Below are 17,320 nucleotides of genomic sequence, written 5' to 3' on the forward strand. Positions count from 1 at the left end.
TTGTGGAGTGCCCCTGAGTGCTATATTGAAAAAGAGTTTAGGAACAGGAGAACTAATGTAGGCTCTGCTGAGCAATGTGAGAATGACTCAGAGAAGGAAGATGGAGAACAGACTGTGGAGGCATATGAGAGCAGAGGAGCCGTATGTTGCAGTGTGAGAGAAAGTGCGAGAGAAGAACTTGCTGTTAGAAAATGCTGTGTGAATCTCCTAGAGGAGCGTAAATGCTGAGAACCACTTACTGTCACACTCACTAAGCCATGTGAAAGTTTGTGTGCTGAGACATCTGTGTGATATGTTTGTGTGTGTCCACATGTCAGTGTATTACTGCGAGGACAAGCTTGAGGTCTGTGTATGAAACCTCAAGACATGTGTGTCCCTGAGGACCATACGTCTACAAAGAAATTCATTAGTGTAAATGTGTGCAGGGGCAGGATTGAAATTAATAGAATTCATTGTCGTGATTGAGTTGTGTTGGCACTCAAGCCACCCCCCCATCCTTTCTCTCTCCTCTTTCTCTTTCCCTCTCTCTCTCTCCCTCTCTCTCTTTCTATCCCCCCTTAATTAAGTGTGTGGGTGAGGTGCTGAGGCAGCAAGAACCATGCAAGGGATGTGGGCACAGTGCTACACCTTGACGCACACACAAACACACATGCTATGATTTATGAGGGTTCACTGTGTCAATCTCTCTTTCTCTCTGTCAAACTGTCCAGCCCCCTCTCTCCTTGTGTTTTCACACGCTGGATTAATCCTCTTTGCATGGACCACTGCCTAAAATTTCCATATTCTGTTAAAAATAGAGTTTCTGCTTTCCACTCTTACAATTTGGGTTAGGGTTTAGGAGAAGTGATGGTTTTACATGATCGTAATCATGCGCTTCGAAATGTGAGTCATTGAGAGTGTGACTGTGTGCTGATGGGTTTCACTGTGTTATGTGTCTGGGGAAGCACAGCAGGAACGTCAGATGTTTCCTTTTGGAAGCTTTTTGTAAAGATTTACCTCAAAATAACGATTGACAAACATGGATCATAAATGACACAAACTCATCCCCAAAGGTGGAGCTCCATCACTCTATACACCTATATAATCTACCCTATGCTTGCATTGGGCGTTGTTATCTTACACTTGGGTGTATCCTAGGGTAGACTTTCATTACTGTTGATACAGAATGAAAATCATATGTATTTTATTGTATATTGTATATACATGCTTTCACATTTGTAGTTGTACAGTTACACGTTGTAGAACACCTGTTGTTGTCACGCCCTCGTCTTTTCATGTCTGTTTTCCCGGCCATGTGCTCTATCAGCACATGGCTCTGTTTGTTGTTGCCCTAGTCCCGCCTTTGTTCCACCTCCTCGTCTGTGTCTCATTTGTTACCCTGCCCTCTCATTAGCTGTCCCAGGTGTTTCTTGTCTGTGGTGTGCATTTAAGTTCCCTTGTCTCTGTGTGTGTTTGTTGGACATTTCATGTTTGCATGTCTGTCTTGTTGGTTCTTGGATTCGGTCCATGTTTGCTGGTCTGTCTTGTCTGTTTCTTGATTTGGGTTACCTCCCTGTGTATCTGTCTGGTCTGTCGTTTTCTTCCATGTGCTTTGAGTTCTCTTTTGGTTTGTCTGTTTTAGCTCTCTCTGTTCAGGTCTCTGTATAAGCTCTCATTATCAAGGTTTGTCTCTTTAGCTATCTGTCTGTCTAGTTCCCTCTGTTTAGGTTTAGTCTGTATCTGTCTCTTTAGTCTAGGTCTCTGTTTAAGTCTGCCTGTCTAAGTCACCCTGTCTAGGTCCTTCTTTGTCTAAGTATGCTGTTGTGTCATCCAAGTCTCTGTCTCTGTTTTGGTATCTTTTGTTTAAATGAACATCACTGTGTTTTAGCAAGTGTGTCCGCCTCCGTCAGTCCGTGCGATCCTGACAGTTGTTCTATATAACTTTGTCAGCCCTCATTTTTGTAGGAGTACATGTACTTAATAGTGCCAAATGATTATGCATTCATTTATTGTGTTAATGGACTACAATAACAGTAAAAGCACAAATATCTCTAGGCTAATGGTTAAGGTTGTATACGCTTCTGGTTACGATATTGATATCTACTCTTGGAATGGTAAGATTAAACATGACTGGAATCCGTCCCCTCTTTTGGCCTCAGTTTGCCCTGCGGTCAGACCCACAGCCCGTTGTTCCCTGACCCAGAGAAATGATCACTCAGCCTTGTTCTGTGTCCTCCAGCATGGCTTCAGGCCAGCGCTCTGCTGTGATCCTCAGTGGGATTGAGCTGCCCCCAGAGTGGCCCCCAGTGTGGGTCAGTGTGGTGTGGAGCATGCAGCCCCTCTGTGGGCTCTAATGGGGGGCCGTTAGTGCCGGCTCATGAAGCCTGAGCTCCAGTTGTCACAGGCGCCACGCTCTAGCCATCCTCTCCATAGCCACGTTATTGAAATTTAACGATCTAACGCTGCTAATGTGCACTGCAATATGTTCCTCACTGCAAATAGCAAATAAGTGAAGATTCGTGTTGTGTGTGTTTATTTGAACTTGGAATCAGTCAGTGAGATTCCATCTCATCTTCTCTCTCTCTGTCTTTCTTACTCTGTCTCTCTCTCTATCTCTCTCTCGCTCTTTCTCTCTCTCTCTCTCACTCAGTCTCTTTAATTACTTTTCTCACACTTTCTAAATAACTTGTCTTGCACTCAGTTTCAGCTCTTTTGTTATGAAAATAATGAAAAATAAAAAAACTCTTTTTTCACACACTTCCAAGTGATCTGAAATTTAAAGTGAGTCCTTTGGATGTGTCTGAATGGGTCGTTTATGTAAACATACTGTGTATTTAACAAATACATTTAATAGAAACCTCCAACACCAAATGCGTTATCAAAAATCAAAATTAAATCCACTTAATTTATAATTCAAGCTGCTGCTTTATTTCTTCTATTCATTCATTCATTATCTCTAACCACTTATCCAGTTCAGGGTCGTGGTGGGTCAGGAGCCTACCCAGAATCATTGGGTGCAAGGCATGAATAAACCCTGGAGGCCTTCACAGGGACGACACACACCCACACATTCACACCTACAGACACTTTTGAGTCACCAATCCACCTACAAACTTGTGTTTTTGGACCGTGGGAGGAAACCGGAGCACCCGGAGGAAACCCACATGGACACAGGGAGAACACACCACACTCCTCACAGACAACTTGTTAACCCACAACCTCCAGGAGCTGTGTGACTGTGACACTACCTGCTGCGCCACCGTGCCGCCCCCTCTTCTATTCTCTTATCTAATAACTAAAGAATTGGAGTTGTACGCTGCCATGAGCTGTTTTTATTTGGAAACGGCAAGTGGCAAGACTGCGTAGAGCACCAAAACTGTCCCCATCAGCTAAACAGCACTTCAAACTTTAGTCTTCTAGGAGCAAAGAGAAAATTAATTTTCACTATTGCTTCAGTTCTGGAAAAAAAACAATAATAAAGTGCTGTTTTTCTAAATATGTTTATTCTTCTGATTCTTCTCAATTTCTATTAAAAAAGGAAAAAAATATTCCATGTGCAATAACAATTGCTAATTAATTGCTAATTTATAGTTATTAATAACTGTTAGTAATTTGCAGTATTTAATTTCACCATCTTTGGCGTTAACATCCAAATAAAATAAAAATAACTTTTTGTAGTGATCAGTGTATCTTGGGACATGTAGTGATTCAGTTCAGTGCAGCACTTATGTATTTGTGTGTGGGTGTCTGAGTCTCTGTGTGTGTGTGTGTGTGTGTGTGTGTGTGTGTGTTAGTTGCCTTGGAGCACCAGGGATTAGGTGTGACTTTGAGTAGCCTACATTCTTGCCGTCTCACTAGGTGTGATGAAGCCGTAGGGTTTCTGTCCTCTACTGACTAGCAGCCTCGCTGAAGTGCCGCAGCACTGGCAACATTCTTTCACACTCCGTATACTCCTCTCATTCTCTTATACACCCAGTCACTTCTGCTGTTTTTCCACTCGCACCCAGTACCATGTGGAATTAGGTTACTTGCAGTTCTTGGTTTATTTTCATCTTTTTTTCCAGCATTCCAGGAAACAGACAGTTTTAACAGAGCTTTAACAGGCTGACCCAGGGAGCGGGCACTGATGTTGTACTGTTTTCAACTGTTTAGGGAAGGCTTATTTGAATTGCATTCATTCTTTCTTTCTTTCTTTCTTTCTTTATTTCTTTCTTTCTTTCATTCTTTCTGTCTGTCTGTCTGTCTGTCTGTCTGTGTCTATCTATCTCTGTCTGTCTGTGTCTGTCTGTGTCTATCTATCTCTGTCTGTCTGTGTCTATCTATCTATCTATCTATCTATCTCTGTCTGTCTGTGTCTGTCTATCTATCTATCTGTCTGTCTGTCTATCTATCTATCTATCTATCTGTCTATCTGTCTGTCTGTCTGTCTGTCTGTCTGTGTCTATCTATCTCTGTCTGTCTGTGTCTATCTATCTCTGTCTGTCTGTGTCTATCTATCTATCTATCTCTGTCTGTCTGTGTCTATCTATCTATCTATCTATCTATCTATCTATCTATCTATCTATCTATCTATCTATCTATCTCTGTCTGTCTGTGTCTATCTATCTATCTATCTCTGTCTGTGTCTATCTATCTATCTATCTATCTATCTATCTATCTATCTATCTATCTATCTGTCTGTCTGTCTGTCTGTCTGTCTGTCTGTATGTCTGTCTGTCTGTCTGTGTCTATCTATCTCTGTCTGTCTGTGTCTATCTATCTATCTATCTCTGTCTGTCTGTGTCTATCTATCTATCTATCTATCTGTCTGTCTGTCTGTCTGTCTGTCTGTCTGTCTATCTATCTATCTATCTCTGTCTGTCTGTGTCTTTCTATCTATCTATCTATCTATCTATCTATCTATCTGTCTGTCTGTCTGTCTGTCTGTCTGTCTGTCTGTCTGTCTGTCTGTGTCTATCTATCTCTGTCTGTCTGTGTCTATCTATCTATCTATCCACCTATCTATCTATCTATCTATCTATCTATCTATCTATCTATCTCTGTCTGTCTGTGTCTTTCTATCTATCTATCTCTGTCTGTCTGTGTCTATCTATCTATCTATCTATCTATCTATCTATCTATCTATCTCTGTCTGTCTGTGTCTTTCTATCTATCTATCTCTGTCTGTCTGTGTCTATCTATCTATCTATCTATCTATCTATCTATCTATCTATCTATCTCTGTCTGTCTGTGTCTATCTATCTCTCTATCTATCTATCTATCTATCTATCTATCTATCTCTGTCTGTCTGTCTGTCTAGAAATGACGTGTGAAAGAGATTGTGCAGCTTAAAAATATTGAATCTGCTGAAGAATTTTGTTTTGCCCGATACCTCTTAAATTCTGACTAATACCATACCATGTTTATGCATTTCATAGTTATTTAGTTAAAGATTCTATCTGTTGCTCTGCATAGTTTGTTCAATGATGAAGAACAGGCATTATTTGACACTAACCTGTTGGTGGTGTGTGAATGTGTGTGGTGTAATGTGCCCAATCAGTTGCCACTGTTCCACCTTGTAAATATTAACTGCTATACAGATTTTGTTTGTTGCTTTCTAGTCCATCAGTGGTCACAGGATGCTGTGGACTAAATATCTTTGTCTGGTTGATTGTTCTCAGTCCAGCAGTGACACAGATCTGACTTGTATGATCCAGTCCTAATGGCACAACACACACTAGTGTCACTGTTTCAACTTGAGAATGATCAACCTCCCAAATCCTGCTCTCATGTGATCCTGTGGAGGTCCTGACTGTTGGAATAAGGCTAACAAAGTAGTAACAGTGTAACAGTATGTAATTTTAAGGAAGTGCACCTGGGGCACCTAAAGTTATTTCTGTATTTTTGTAAATAATGTTAGTAAATACATTGGGGCTAACATCACTACAGTTTTTTTGAGGTTTGCTTTAAATGTAAGGACAGGATGTGATAAATACAAGTGAGATAATACAAAAGTGTATATTCACTTTATTTTGTTGTCATTTCCCTAAACAGTAAATCTAAATGTGCAAATAAATTCTCCTGGGTTGGTCAGTATTGTAGTGAACATCTCAGATTTAAAAGACGTATGTTGCACCATATCTATCTATCTATCTATTTAGACATCTATCTATCAACACTCATTCATTGTGAAATGTGTTGAACGGTCTGCAGGAATACCAGCAGTGATATGTAAATGCAGTTTAACACTTTCCTGCTCTTTATAGACCAAGCTGTCTTTACAAACTAAGACAAAAACGTGACATCTTCAGTTAGTTGCACCAGCTCCTTACAGGCTAAATTACTTCTGGTATGTAACGTTTTTGCTCATGTTGTAATGATTGGCCACATGCCATATGTTTGGTTCTATTTCATTATCTTTATTCTAGATGTAATAGGTACATTTCCCTGACAGACATTTCCATGCAGACATCCGTTCTGCACTTTCAAAGTGAAATATATATAATCAGGTTTCCTTCAGAAATACTAATCAAATTTGTCCAGTGCCATTACAGAAATATCAATATTTTTGTTCATCTCTAAATGTTTTTTACTTTTTGCAAAAAAGACTTTTTGCATTTTGTATTATTTCAAATTCATTCATTGATTATCTGTAAGCGCTTATCCAGTTCATGGTCGTGGAGGGTCCAGTGCCTACCTGGAATCATTGGGCGCAAGGCGGGAATACACCCTGGAGGTGGCGCCAGTCCTTCACAGTGCAACACAGACACACACATTCACTCACACCTACGGACACTTTTGAGTCGCCAATCCACCTACCACCGTGTGTTTTTGGACTGTGGGAGGAAACCGGAGCACCCGGAGGAAACCCACACAGACACATGGAGAACACACCACACTCCTCACAGACAGTCACCCGGAGGAAACCCACACAGACACATGGAGAACACACCACACTCCTCACAGACAGTCACCCGGAGGAAACCCACACAGACACATGGAGAACACACCACACTCCTCACAGACAGTCACCCGGAGGAAACCCACACAGACACATGGAGAACACACCACACTCCTCACAGACAGTCACCCGGAGGAAACCTAAGCAGACACAGGGAGAACACACCAAACTCCTCACAGATAGTCACCCGGAGCGGGACTCAAACCCACAACTTCCAGGCCCCTGGAGCTGTGTGACTGCGACACCACCGTGTCGCCCTGATTCCCATTCCTTCTTCAATATTTTTCATATATATATGAATACACATATCATATATACTCATTCATTCATTGTCTGTAAGCGCTTATCCAGTTCAGGATCGCAGTGAGTCCGGAGCCTACCCAGAATCATTAGGCGCAATGTGGGAACACACCCTGAAGGGGACGCCAGTCCTTTGCAGGGCGACACACACTCACACACACATTCATTCATTAATTCACACCTAGGGCCACTTTTGAGTAGACAATCCACCTACCAATGTGTTTTTTTGGACCCTGGGAGGAAACCCACGCAGACTTATAGGTAAGTCTCCACAAAATGAAAGGAAGGCTATGCAATAGACACACGATGCATTAGGACCTTGTGCGTATGTGTGTGCTTGTGTCCGTATTTGCATTATCAGTGTCCTTGTGAGTTGTAGCAGTGCAGAAGATATGTGCTGATGCTATGGACTGGTGACTTGTATTTTAGAGTGGAGGTTAATGTCTCATTTCCTAGGCAATGCCTCAGGGCCCGCAGCTGACAGTGGAGCCCCTAGTGGATGATGTGTGTGTTTTTATGTGTGTGTGGTTGAGTCATATTTTGCAGTGTTCTAGTGCAGATGGTACCGTTGGTGTAACTCTAGGATCAGCAGATTGACTGGGTGTGTGTGAGTCACATTCTCCTGTGGTAAAGTGCATTGCTCTGTGTGTCCTCCAACACCCTCTGATGCTCCAGCATTTCTGTGACTCTTTTAAACACTGCAACCTGCACTGCATTGTTCTTTTTTTGATTATGTGCCAGAGCAGATTTTGTGCCAGTGCTCTGATGTGCGTTGGTCAGGTGATGGTTTCATTGCACAGAGTATTGTTGGTTAATTGCTGACCTTTACAGTAATGGTCCTGCTAAGGTTTGCAATGTGTAAACAAGCCTGAACAAATTGTGTGTTTGAGCACCTTGACCAGTCCTTACACCGAGGCTGGGTATTTTTAATTTTTCTTGAAATACCCTCATATATATAATGCCGTCTATGTAAACACTACTGTGGCAGGACATTTGCCATTCCAGAAGGAGGATGCTACTGGCAGGACAGGGTTTGGTTCTCCAGCCAAGATAACCCAAATAATCCACATTAAAGTGACATATTGGATCCTTTAAATGCATCCTTACAGAGCGAATTCTGCCCATTTATGTAGCTGTAATCAAATTAAACAGAAAATAACAGCAGGTCATATCAAAAATTGATTAAACATGAATAAATATTCAAAACTAATTGGTGTTGGTCCTGGTGGCCTTGTAGTTGCATTTAGCTTCTAAGCAAGACCAAGCAGGCTGACTCTGATTTTGTTGAAATATAACTGCTATTTGTGCTGTCTGGTTTTAAAATGTTAACTAGTTTGCTGTATGTGTAATGGTTCACCAGGATTGCTGGATTATACTTTAACGCCTATGACTGTGTGTACAGACATAGCAACAGATTGTTTGTTTCCACAGTGTAGTCCAGTCACTGGTCCAGTCAAACAGGTTGTGTTGTGGTGGGGTGGAGGTGTACTCATGTGGAGGACTGATTGCTGGGCATGATGTATGAGCCACACACAAACACCAGACTTCCATTTGCCCCTTATCTGTCCTGAGTATTTCATCAGTGACTACAGGGAGAGGGGAGGGGAGTGGGGGTGGAGGGGGGTTGTGTTTGTGTGTGTGTGTGTGTGTGTGAGAGAGAGAGAGAGAGAGAGAGAGAGACAGAGAGAGAGAGAGAGAGAGAGAGAGAATATATTGTTGCAAGTGAGAGATTACATATGTTTAAACATGCATGCAGGTGTTCTTGTCTACACATGTGTTTGCATTAGCGAAGTTGTGTGTGTGTGTGTGTGTGTGTGTATGAGAGAGAGGCATTAATATATGTCTGAGGATGAAATCGCTGTGTGGCCCTGAGTAGCACTGAGCAGTGATTAGGAGATGGAAGTGATAGAGTGGTGGAAATTTCCCTTCATCCAGCTCATACTCAGTTGGGTAGTTACTACTGCCTGCCCCCCACCTCTCTCTCTCTCTCTCTCTCTCTCTCTCTCTCTCTCTGTCCCCCCTCTGTCATTCTATCCATTCCCTCTCTCTTTGGTGCAGTACTGCAGTGATCACACTGCATTACCTTTTCCACTTCCTCAGCCCACCTCCTCTAGGGAAGACGACCCCCTCCCCTCCTATGTTCCCACAGCACAAGACATGTTGCAGTGTCAAGGTTTCATGCACTGCCACAAAGAACAGCCTACACATCTATATATATATTTCTAATGATGCTGGAAGACGGTGCAATTCTGTTTCAAACATGTACTGTATTATGTACTGTTAATCTGTATGTACCATGACATGCAGTGGTTGCCAAGTGCACAGGAAGTGGTAACACTATTTGAATAGCCCACATTTGTCCGCAGATTGTCAAAAATCTGTCATGAACCAGTTTATCATTTGATTCCCAACAGCATGTGAATAGATCTTTTCCGTCCACAATATAAAAGCACACGTTGGAAGGTGGGTTGGCGATTAAAAAGTGTCCACAGGTGTGAGTGTGTGATGCCCTGTGATGGACTGCCACCCAGTCCTGGGTGTGTTCCTGATCTCCACCCAGTGATTCTGGGTAATCTCTGGACCCATTGTGACCCTGAAGAATATAAAGTGTTTATAGAAAATGAATGAACTTCATTTAAGCAACTAAACCCAAAAACATTTTATTGAACAAATTTAATTTGATACATTTTTATGATCCTTGTTCAAGGCCCTATTAATCAGTTCATAATAAATATGTCCAGCGTCTAGGAGTGTTGTGTTATTGCTGCTTTCACAGTAAGGCAGAACAGTGTCAGTCCATTAGCACTGCTTATCTGCCTGTACTGTCAGGAGTGAGCATTCTCTTACAGGGTTTAATAGCAGCGCCAATACTGATGGACAGCAGCATGGATTATCTCTTGACACTTTACACAATGGACTATAAGAAAAAGCTTGTCTTTTCCATACAGAACAACTCAAGGACATCTCTGTCCTTCATGACTCACAAGAAATTCATGCATGTGTCTATAAGTGGAGGATTTACTGAGCTAGACAAACAAACAAACTACACACAATTAGTAGCGTCCTTGATTTACTTTTTCTTTTGAAAGAATATTAAAAATATTATGTAATGTGTTTATTTTCTTTTAAGAAGCCACACTTTGGTACAGGTTTGGTATAACTTCTCTAATGCAGCTCTGTCTGAGATGCTTCCCCAAAAAGGTTCATGTGTGTGTTGAGCACTTTCTGACTGCTGAAAACTAAAATACAGTGTAGTACACTGATATCTGAAAAAATATATAAATATCTAGCCACATTAATATATATATATAAACTCTTTAAATCAGTTTCTTTAAAAAACAATAATGTTTTTAAAGAAGGTTTAGCGCTAAGCTAATAGTTGATGTGCTTACATTCTGTGACATGAATGGACATTTATGTAATGTCTCTTGAAACCATAGAAACAAGACTGTGTTTGTTCGTGTGTGTTGGTGTGATGAACCTCTTCTGTCAGTTTCACACACTTTTGTGTCATTGCAGAGCATCTTTGCCCAGTTCCAGTTCAGCAGTGAGAAGGTGCTGCCATCAGATGCTCTTCGCAGTGCTCTGGCCAAAACCTTCCAGGATGAGCAGCGCTTCCAACTGGGCATCATGGACGACGCTGCGGAGTGCTTTGTAAGATTCATTTTTTTACCCATTTCTCAACCCAAATTTAATTGACAATTTCACCCATTCACTTTGACTCCTTTAATAACACAGGGCTAGCAAGCTGGGAGAATGAAGGATAAAGCACATCCTTTCCCCTCCAATCTCCACTAACATATTATTGGACAACAATAACTGCCAGGGCTGCAGTGTTAGTTAACAGATGCCCATGTTGATGAGTAAGGATGGGGAAAGCGAGGGACACTGAAAGGTTCTTTTAAGGTGGCGTCTTCTTCTGTATCATTTAAACCCTGCAGCTGTTTCACACTCTGTGAAATCTCTCATGACATACAAACTCATAGAAGCATTCCAAATCCTCATTACATTAGCTTAAGTAAGAAGTTAGGAATCTTTTTAACAGTCTCTTTTAAATGTATTGTTTTAGATTTTGTCCTTTTTCTCCTTCTTCTCCTGGGTTGCAATATCTTTTCTCCCTCTCCTCTTTCTGTATACCTTCTATTTCTTGTCCTCTCTTTGATGCTGTCAGGTTTGATCTGAGATTTAGTAGCCATTGTTGATCTTCAACGTGTTGCTGTTTGTAGGAATAATTATGTGCTTTGTTTTAGAAGTGTGTGAGAAGAAAGTGGGCTGAGATCTCACACAGAGCTCGGGGAAGTTAAACTGATGTAGGTGATGTTTAACTCAGCTGGTTGTTAGCAGGTTGTTAGCGGGTGAAGTTTTTATAGACGAAAGATGTAATTAGGGCCCCTGACAGAAACATTTGCCTTGCTGATGTGGACATAAAGTGGTATTAAACTACACCCACAGCTTAACTTTTAATGTAAGTTAATGTAAAGAGAGTTACTTAAGTTAAATATCCCAACAACATGTGATTTAGCTGGGTACAGCCTCTTTTGACTTGGCACTGTCACAAAACCACAGTTCAGCTTGGTGGAGAACAGCAACAATCCATCCACCAACCTGAACAAATTATGCTACATCCTTGAGGTTCTGGCCTCAATGACTAAGGCATTACCACAGAATAAACCTACTGTTTCCCAATGATGGGGCCAATGCTTAGGCTGCTGCACAACCTGGGCACCCCTAAGATACATTATTTGGACATTGACTATTCATTCTTAATTTTGTGTCTAGTTAAATAAAATAAGCTAAAACCTAAAAAAAACAAGAAGACAGTGTTTCTACACGTTTGACAGACAGTGTGAAGATAAGTGACACCGTCCTGATTGGGGTTAAAAGACTCCTGGAGCTGTGGTCTATAACTGGATTGATCAGGTTTACCATGCGGAAAGCTAGACCCTTTCCTTCAGTCCTGTCTTCAGTGCCCAGACCGTTTCTCTAATCCACCAACCTGATTATTCACCTGTACTTGATTAAGGCACGTGGCTTGTGTTTATCTAACATTTATGGCCTTAAAGGACACGCTGCTTAGGCATCAATATAGATAATTGCTTTTAGGCAAATAAGCAATTGAGCGATCATTCACCGCTGAGCAGCTGCGCCGTCCAATCCAGATAGCCCGCTGAGAGCAGCCTCTGATTGGCTCAGTCTTAACTACTCATTTATATGCAGCCAGTACTGTATATGTCAGGACTTTTATGCTATGGATTTGAGGAAAGCTGCTACGATTTTCTCTACAAGGTCACAAAAGGCGACAAAAATCAAAGTGTTATTTGGTTCAATTAGCAGCTCTCCAGTCAGCGTGCAGCATGAGCCGTTCTGCGCCTCATTATTTTTAGCTGCGGAGCTGTTGCTGTGAATTGGGTCTTTATTCGACTGACTCATCTATGAGGCAGAGTCAGGCGCGGGGCCAAGCTCTTGTCTCCGCCTCCAGCACACAAAAGAGGCAGGAGGTAGCACATTAGTGAAGCACTAACTCTTCATTTGTTCTCCTCTTTTTTTTCCTACTGCTGCATGAGATGTGTGTCTGTTGTTGTCTGGGCAGGAAATGACACGCTGTAGGTGGTGATGCTCTGGAGGGAGAGGAAGGCCAGGTCCAGTGAGTGCAGGACTGGAGAGTCTGCTGAGTGTAATACTGTAATAGCTGATGAATAATAGGAGGACTGCTTGTGATCTGACCACTGGACTGTTCGGGATGTGCAGCTTTTTTTCTTTCTAACACTCTTTTTCTTTTATTTTTGAGCTCTCCCCATCTCTTTCTTTCTTTCTTTCTTTCTTTCTTTCTTTCTCCCTAACTCTCTTTCTTTGAGCTCACTCTCTCCCCATTCTTCCTTTGTTTCTTTCATTCATTTTCTTTCTTTTTTCATTCTTTCTTTCATACTTTCTCTCTTTCTCTCTCCCTTGTTTTCCATCTCCCTGCTCCCAGCTCTGTATCGGCATGTCAGGCAGCAGCAGTGTGATCGATTGATTTTAAATTTGTTCAGCCAGGGAATCAAAATGACTCATGAAATATAGATGTGTTCTTTTCCCTTGATCAGATTAACGTGAAGTGAGTGCTGACAGTGAGAAATGAATAAACGAAGCCGACCGCACAACTTGCTTGACATGCTCAGATACACAACTCTCTCTCTCTCACACACATATACATATACAGTGTGCAGCCAGAAAGAGCCATTGCAGAACATCTTAGACATCTCAAAGACCCAGACAGTGCAAGCAGACAGCAAGTGCTCATGCAAACACACACACACACACACACACACACACATAGAGAGAGAGAGAAATGTCAAATGGCCTATTTCATTATAGGAGAACCTCCTGATGCGAATCCACTTTCACATCTCCGATGAGACTAAAGAGGACATCTGCACAGCCAAGCACTGCATCCCTCACCAGAAGTTCGCCATGACTCTGTTTGAACAGGTCAGTGATGGCAGTGTAAATACATTCCTCTTTCTTTTTCTGCTCAAGTGATTTCTAACACTGAATGAGCTCTTTCTCATGAGACATGGTGATGCATATTTTTATTCATTCATTCATGGGATCACAAATGTCTGGGGGATGTATTATATTTCATTCTCCAGAGACATTATTTATCTGATAGATGTTTTAGCATAGCATTTGGTACAGCGTATACCTACACTCTTAAAAATGAAATGATACAAAATGGAGCGATGCCATAGAACAGGGGTGCCCAACTCCAGTCCTGGAGGGCCGGTATCCAGCAAAGTTTGGTGATTGCTCTGCTAAAACACACCTCTTAAACCTGGCAATTAACAGATGAGATGACTCAGGTGTGTGTGAGCAGAGGTATAACCAAAATTTGCTGGATACCGGCCCTCCAGGACTTGAGTTGGGCACCCCTGCCACACTTTTGGTTCCATAAAAAAAACATGTTTCATAAGAGATGTGTACGTTTGAAGAACCTTTTAAAGGTTTAAAAATCCATCACACAATCTTAAGGTTCTTTAGCATTTAAACGTGTTACTAAAAATGATTTGTGTTCTCCCTGTGTCCGCGTGGGTTTCCTCCGGGTGCTCCGGTTTCCTCCCACGGTCCAAAAACACATGTTGGTAGGTGGATTGGCGACTCAAAAGTGTCCGTAGGTGTGAGTGTGTGTGCTGCCCTGTGAAGGACAGTGATTCCAGGTAGGCTCTGGACCCACCGCGACCCTGAACTGGATAAGCAGTTACAGATAATGAATGAATGAATGAATGAAAAATGATTCTTTATGGAACCAAAAGTGGTTCTTCTATGGCTTTTGTAGCCCCTTTATTTTTAAGAGTGTATAGCGATGGTCGTACAGTTTGGCTTCTACACACATAATGAAGGAGCAGCATGGTGGCACACGTCCAGGATCTCAGGGTCCTGGGTTCAATCCTGTGAAGAGTTGGGTGTGTTCTCACAAAACGCATGGGTTTCATCCGGTTAATTGACTGTGTGAAATGTCTATACTCCTGACTTTAATTACATAAACACATGGCACTTTTTCTGTACCTAATACTACACTGCTTCAAAACTGGATTGAATGTAACGTGTTCATTTCTTTATGTGCATGTAATTTCTGATTCCGCTTCCATTCCACAGTGTGTTTGCAATAGTTGTGGGGCAACGTCAGACCCTCTCCCCTTCATTCAGATGGTACACTACATCTCCACCACGTCTCTCTGGTAAGTGGAGCGCTGGGCTGTCAGCACAGTCTCTCTCACTCATTCACTCTCGCAGCAGGCCATTCCAGTGGGAGCCACACTTCACTCTTATTGCTTCAATTTAGCATGTGCAGCAGTAATGATGGGGTCTGTCACTGCTGAGGATGACCCATGTGGAGACGTGTGCTGTGCAGGTGAGCTGTGCAGATTGAGGAAACGACACATTATGCCAGCTTTTTTTGTCACCAGACTGGAAGTAGGCGTGAAAGCTTGCGGGGTGGAATAGACGGCTGCTTTAAGCTCGGTTTTTTCTCTGTCTTTGCGTGTGTGTTTGTGTGTGTTTTGCTCCGATTCTGTCAGGCCTGTTCTGTGCAGGATGGCAGTATTCTGTAGACTTTGGTCAGTTGGAATTGGAGGTTCGGGGAGAAAACATGTTCGAGGGGCATGGGCTCTCAGGAGGGATTTATAGCAGTTGGAACATATCAGATGTGTTTGATCTTTCTGATCCAACTCTGGACATAATCTAGTAGTGTGTATTGATCAGCGACCTGTGAATAGCCAGTGAAACAAAGCAAAATACACATACACATACACAGTTATACATGCAGTGGACCACTACTGCTGCACCGCTTAGAGTGGAAAAAAACCAATTGACCCCCCTGCTGTCTGTAAAGACCATACTTTCTGCAGCTTCTCAACCAAAGGCATTTTATTCTTTTTGGCTTAACAGCAAGCTGTTGTATTTCTCAGTTTCCATCTGTGTCACCAAGTTCAGGTAAAGCAAGGCATGTGATTTAGGGGTGTTTGGTTCAGTCTGAAGGTGTGTTTTATAATCTTTTGTTAGTCTGTTCTGACTTTAAAGTGTACGTAATGTACCCAAGGTGTTGGGCAGAAGATGGACTGTGGAAGAAGGTAACCCTGGTCAGGCATTTAGAACTGAACTGTGGCTGTGAATAATTTCATTGTGCAAATTGGGGCCATGAGACATTACTCACTCCATTTTGCTGGATGATGATGGATTATGATGATGTTTTTACAGACACTAATGTAGATATCACCCTGCAAAGGACTGGCCAGGGTGTGTTTCCACCTTGCGCCCAGTGATTCCGGGTAGGCGCGGTTTCAGACTGTATATAATGTAGATGTTTACGTAGAGAAAGGTCTGGAGGCCTAGAAATAATCCTATTTCTTCTCACCATTTCCTCTCTGTTTCCAATTCTGTCAGACAATTAAGTTTTAAATGTTTAAAATGTGGAGGTTCTTACCCAAACAGGTTTGTTGTTTGTTTTTTCCAAAGTCAAAATCTCAAGGAACTTGTTTAATGTTGTTTTGCTTTCAGTGCTACAAAAAACTAAACTAGCATAAACACACACTTAGACATTATAGCAGTGAGCTACAACTATCACATCTCTGCTGAGATGATGCCTCTTTTGTATCTCACACACGCACACACAAATACACACACTCACATATTTTCTGTCAAGAGTATGCTGCTTGACTTAATGAACTGCCATAAAGGGACTGCCCTAAGAGCCATCTATGCAGGTGTTATAGACATTTATATATATCAACCTCCTTGGAATGCAGAAGCACACGTTTAATGCCTGCTAATAGAGAGCTGAGTCTTTCCCCTGTTTAGAAAAGTGGACCATTTCTCCTCAAGTCCTTGGAAGATGTTCAAAGAGAGGACATACACTGTGGTCCCCATTGAGTAACTGACCCAGTACCTCAGTTGTGTCCATACTATGGACATCAGGGATAGCCTCCCATATACTATTAGTAGAATGTGCACTTAAAAATAAAGGTATTTAAAATGGTTCTTTGGAGCGATGCCAATAGAAGGGCCACTTATGTTTCCATAAAGAAGCTTTTAGTAGATGGGAGTGCAACCATCAATAAATCCTGATTCAGGCTCGGAAGCCTGTGACTGTGTCTGTCCAGTATTCTACCTGAGAAGCCCCATTTTTTTTTATCTCTATAGGGTTGATCAGTCAAATACATTTAGTTGTCTTGTCCGCACTAGAGGTACCTAATGTGTACTGAGCACAAACACTCTGGGGCACTATTTCTCTCTTATATTCCCTCTCTCTCTCTCTCTCTCTCTCTCTCTCTCTCACACACACACACACTCACACACACACAAAAACACCTTCCCAAACATACACAAGCCTCAGATACACACTGTAGAAGATCGCGTGGCTGGCCACGTGTGTGTGTGTGTGGCAGTAAGTAATAGTACAGAGTGTTCCCTCCCTCCTGTGTGCTACATTCCTGTTACCCTGCTTCCTGCCCGTGGCACTCACACAGGAGGCTTGGAGTGTCCTCATGAACCAGAAAATAAAGTTGAGTGCCGAAATTGCAATTGGAATATAGATCGGAACCCTGTCAAAGTAACACAAGGCACAAT

The 17,320-nt window shown here is 42.1% G+C and overlaps 1 protein-coding gene across 3 annotated transcripts in view; it reads left to right on the forward strand.

Moving 5' to 3' along the window:
- The window catches only part of usp54b (ubiquitin specific peptidase 54b), a 113,754-nt gene that overhangs the window by 66,049 nt on the left and 30,385 nt on the right, over positions 1-17,320 (forward strand). For all 3 annotated transcript variants that reach the window (XM_066665008.1, XM_066665009.1, XM_066665011.1), the window contains exons 4-6: positions 10,739-10,873; positions 13,574-13,687; positions 14,852-14,934. In XM_066665008.1, the coding sequence (XP_066521105.1) occupies positions 10,739-10,873; positions 13,574-13,687; positions 14,852-14,934 (332 nt within the window). The remainder of the gene's footprint in view (positions 1-10,738; positions 10,874-13,573; positions 13,688-14,851; positions 14,935-17,320) is intronic.

The sequence above is a fragment of the Hoplias malabaricus genome, chromosome 3 (genome assembly GCF_029633855.1).
Source record: "Hoplias malabaricus isolate fHopMal1 chromosome 3, fHopMal1.hap1, whole genome shotgun sequence".
NCBI classification, from domain to species: Eukaryota; Metazoa; Chordata; class Actinopteri; order Characiformes; family Erythrinidae; genus Hoplias; species Hoplias malabaricus.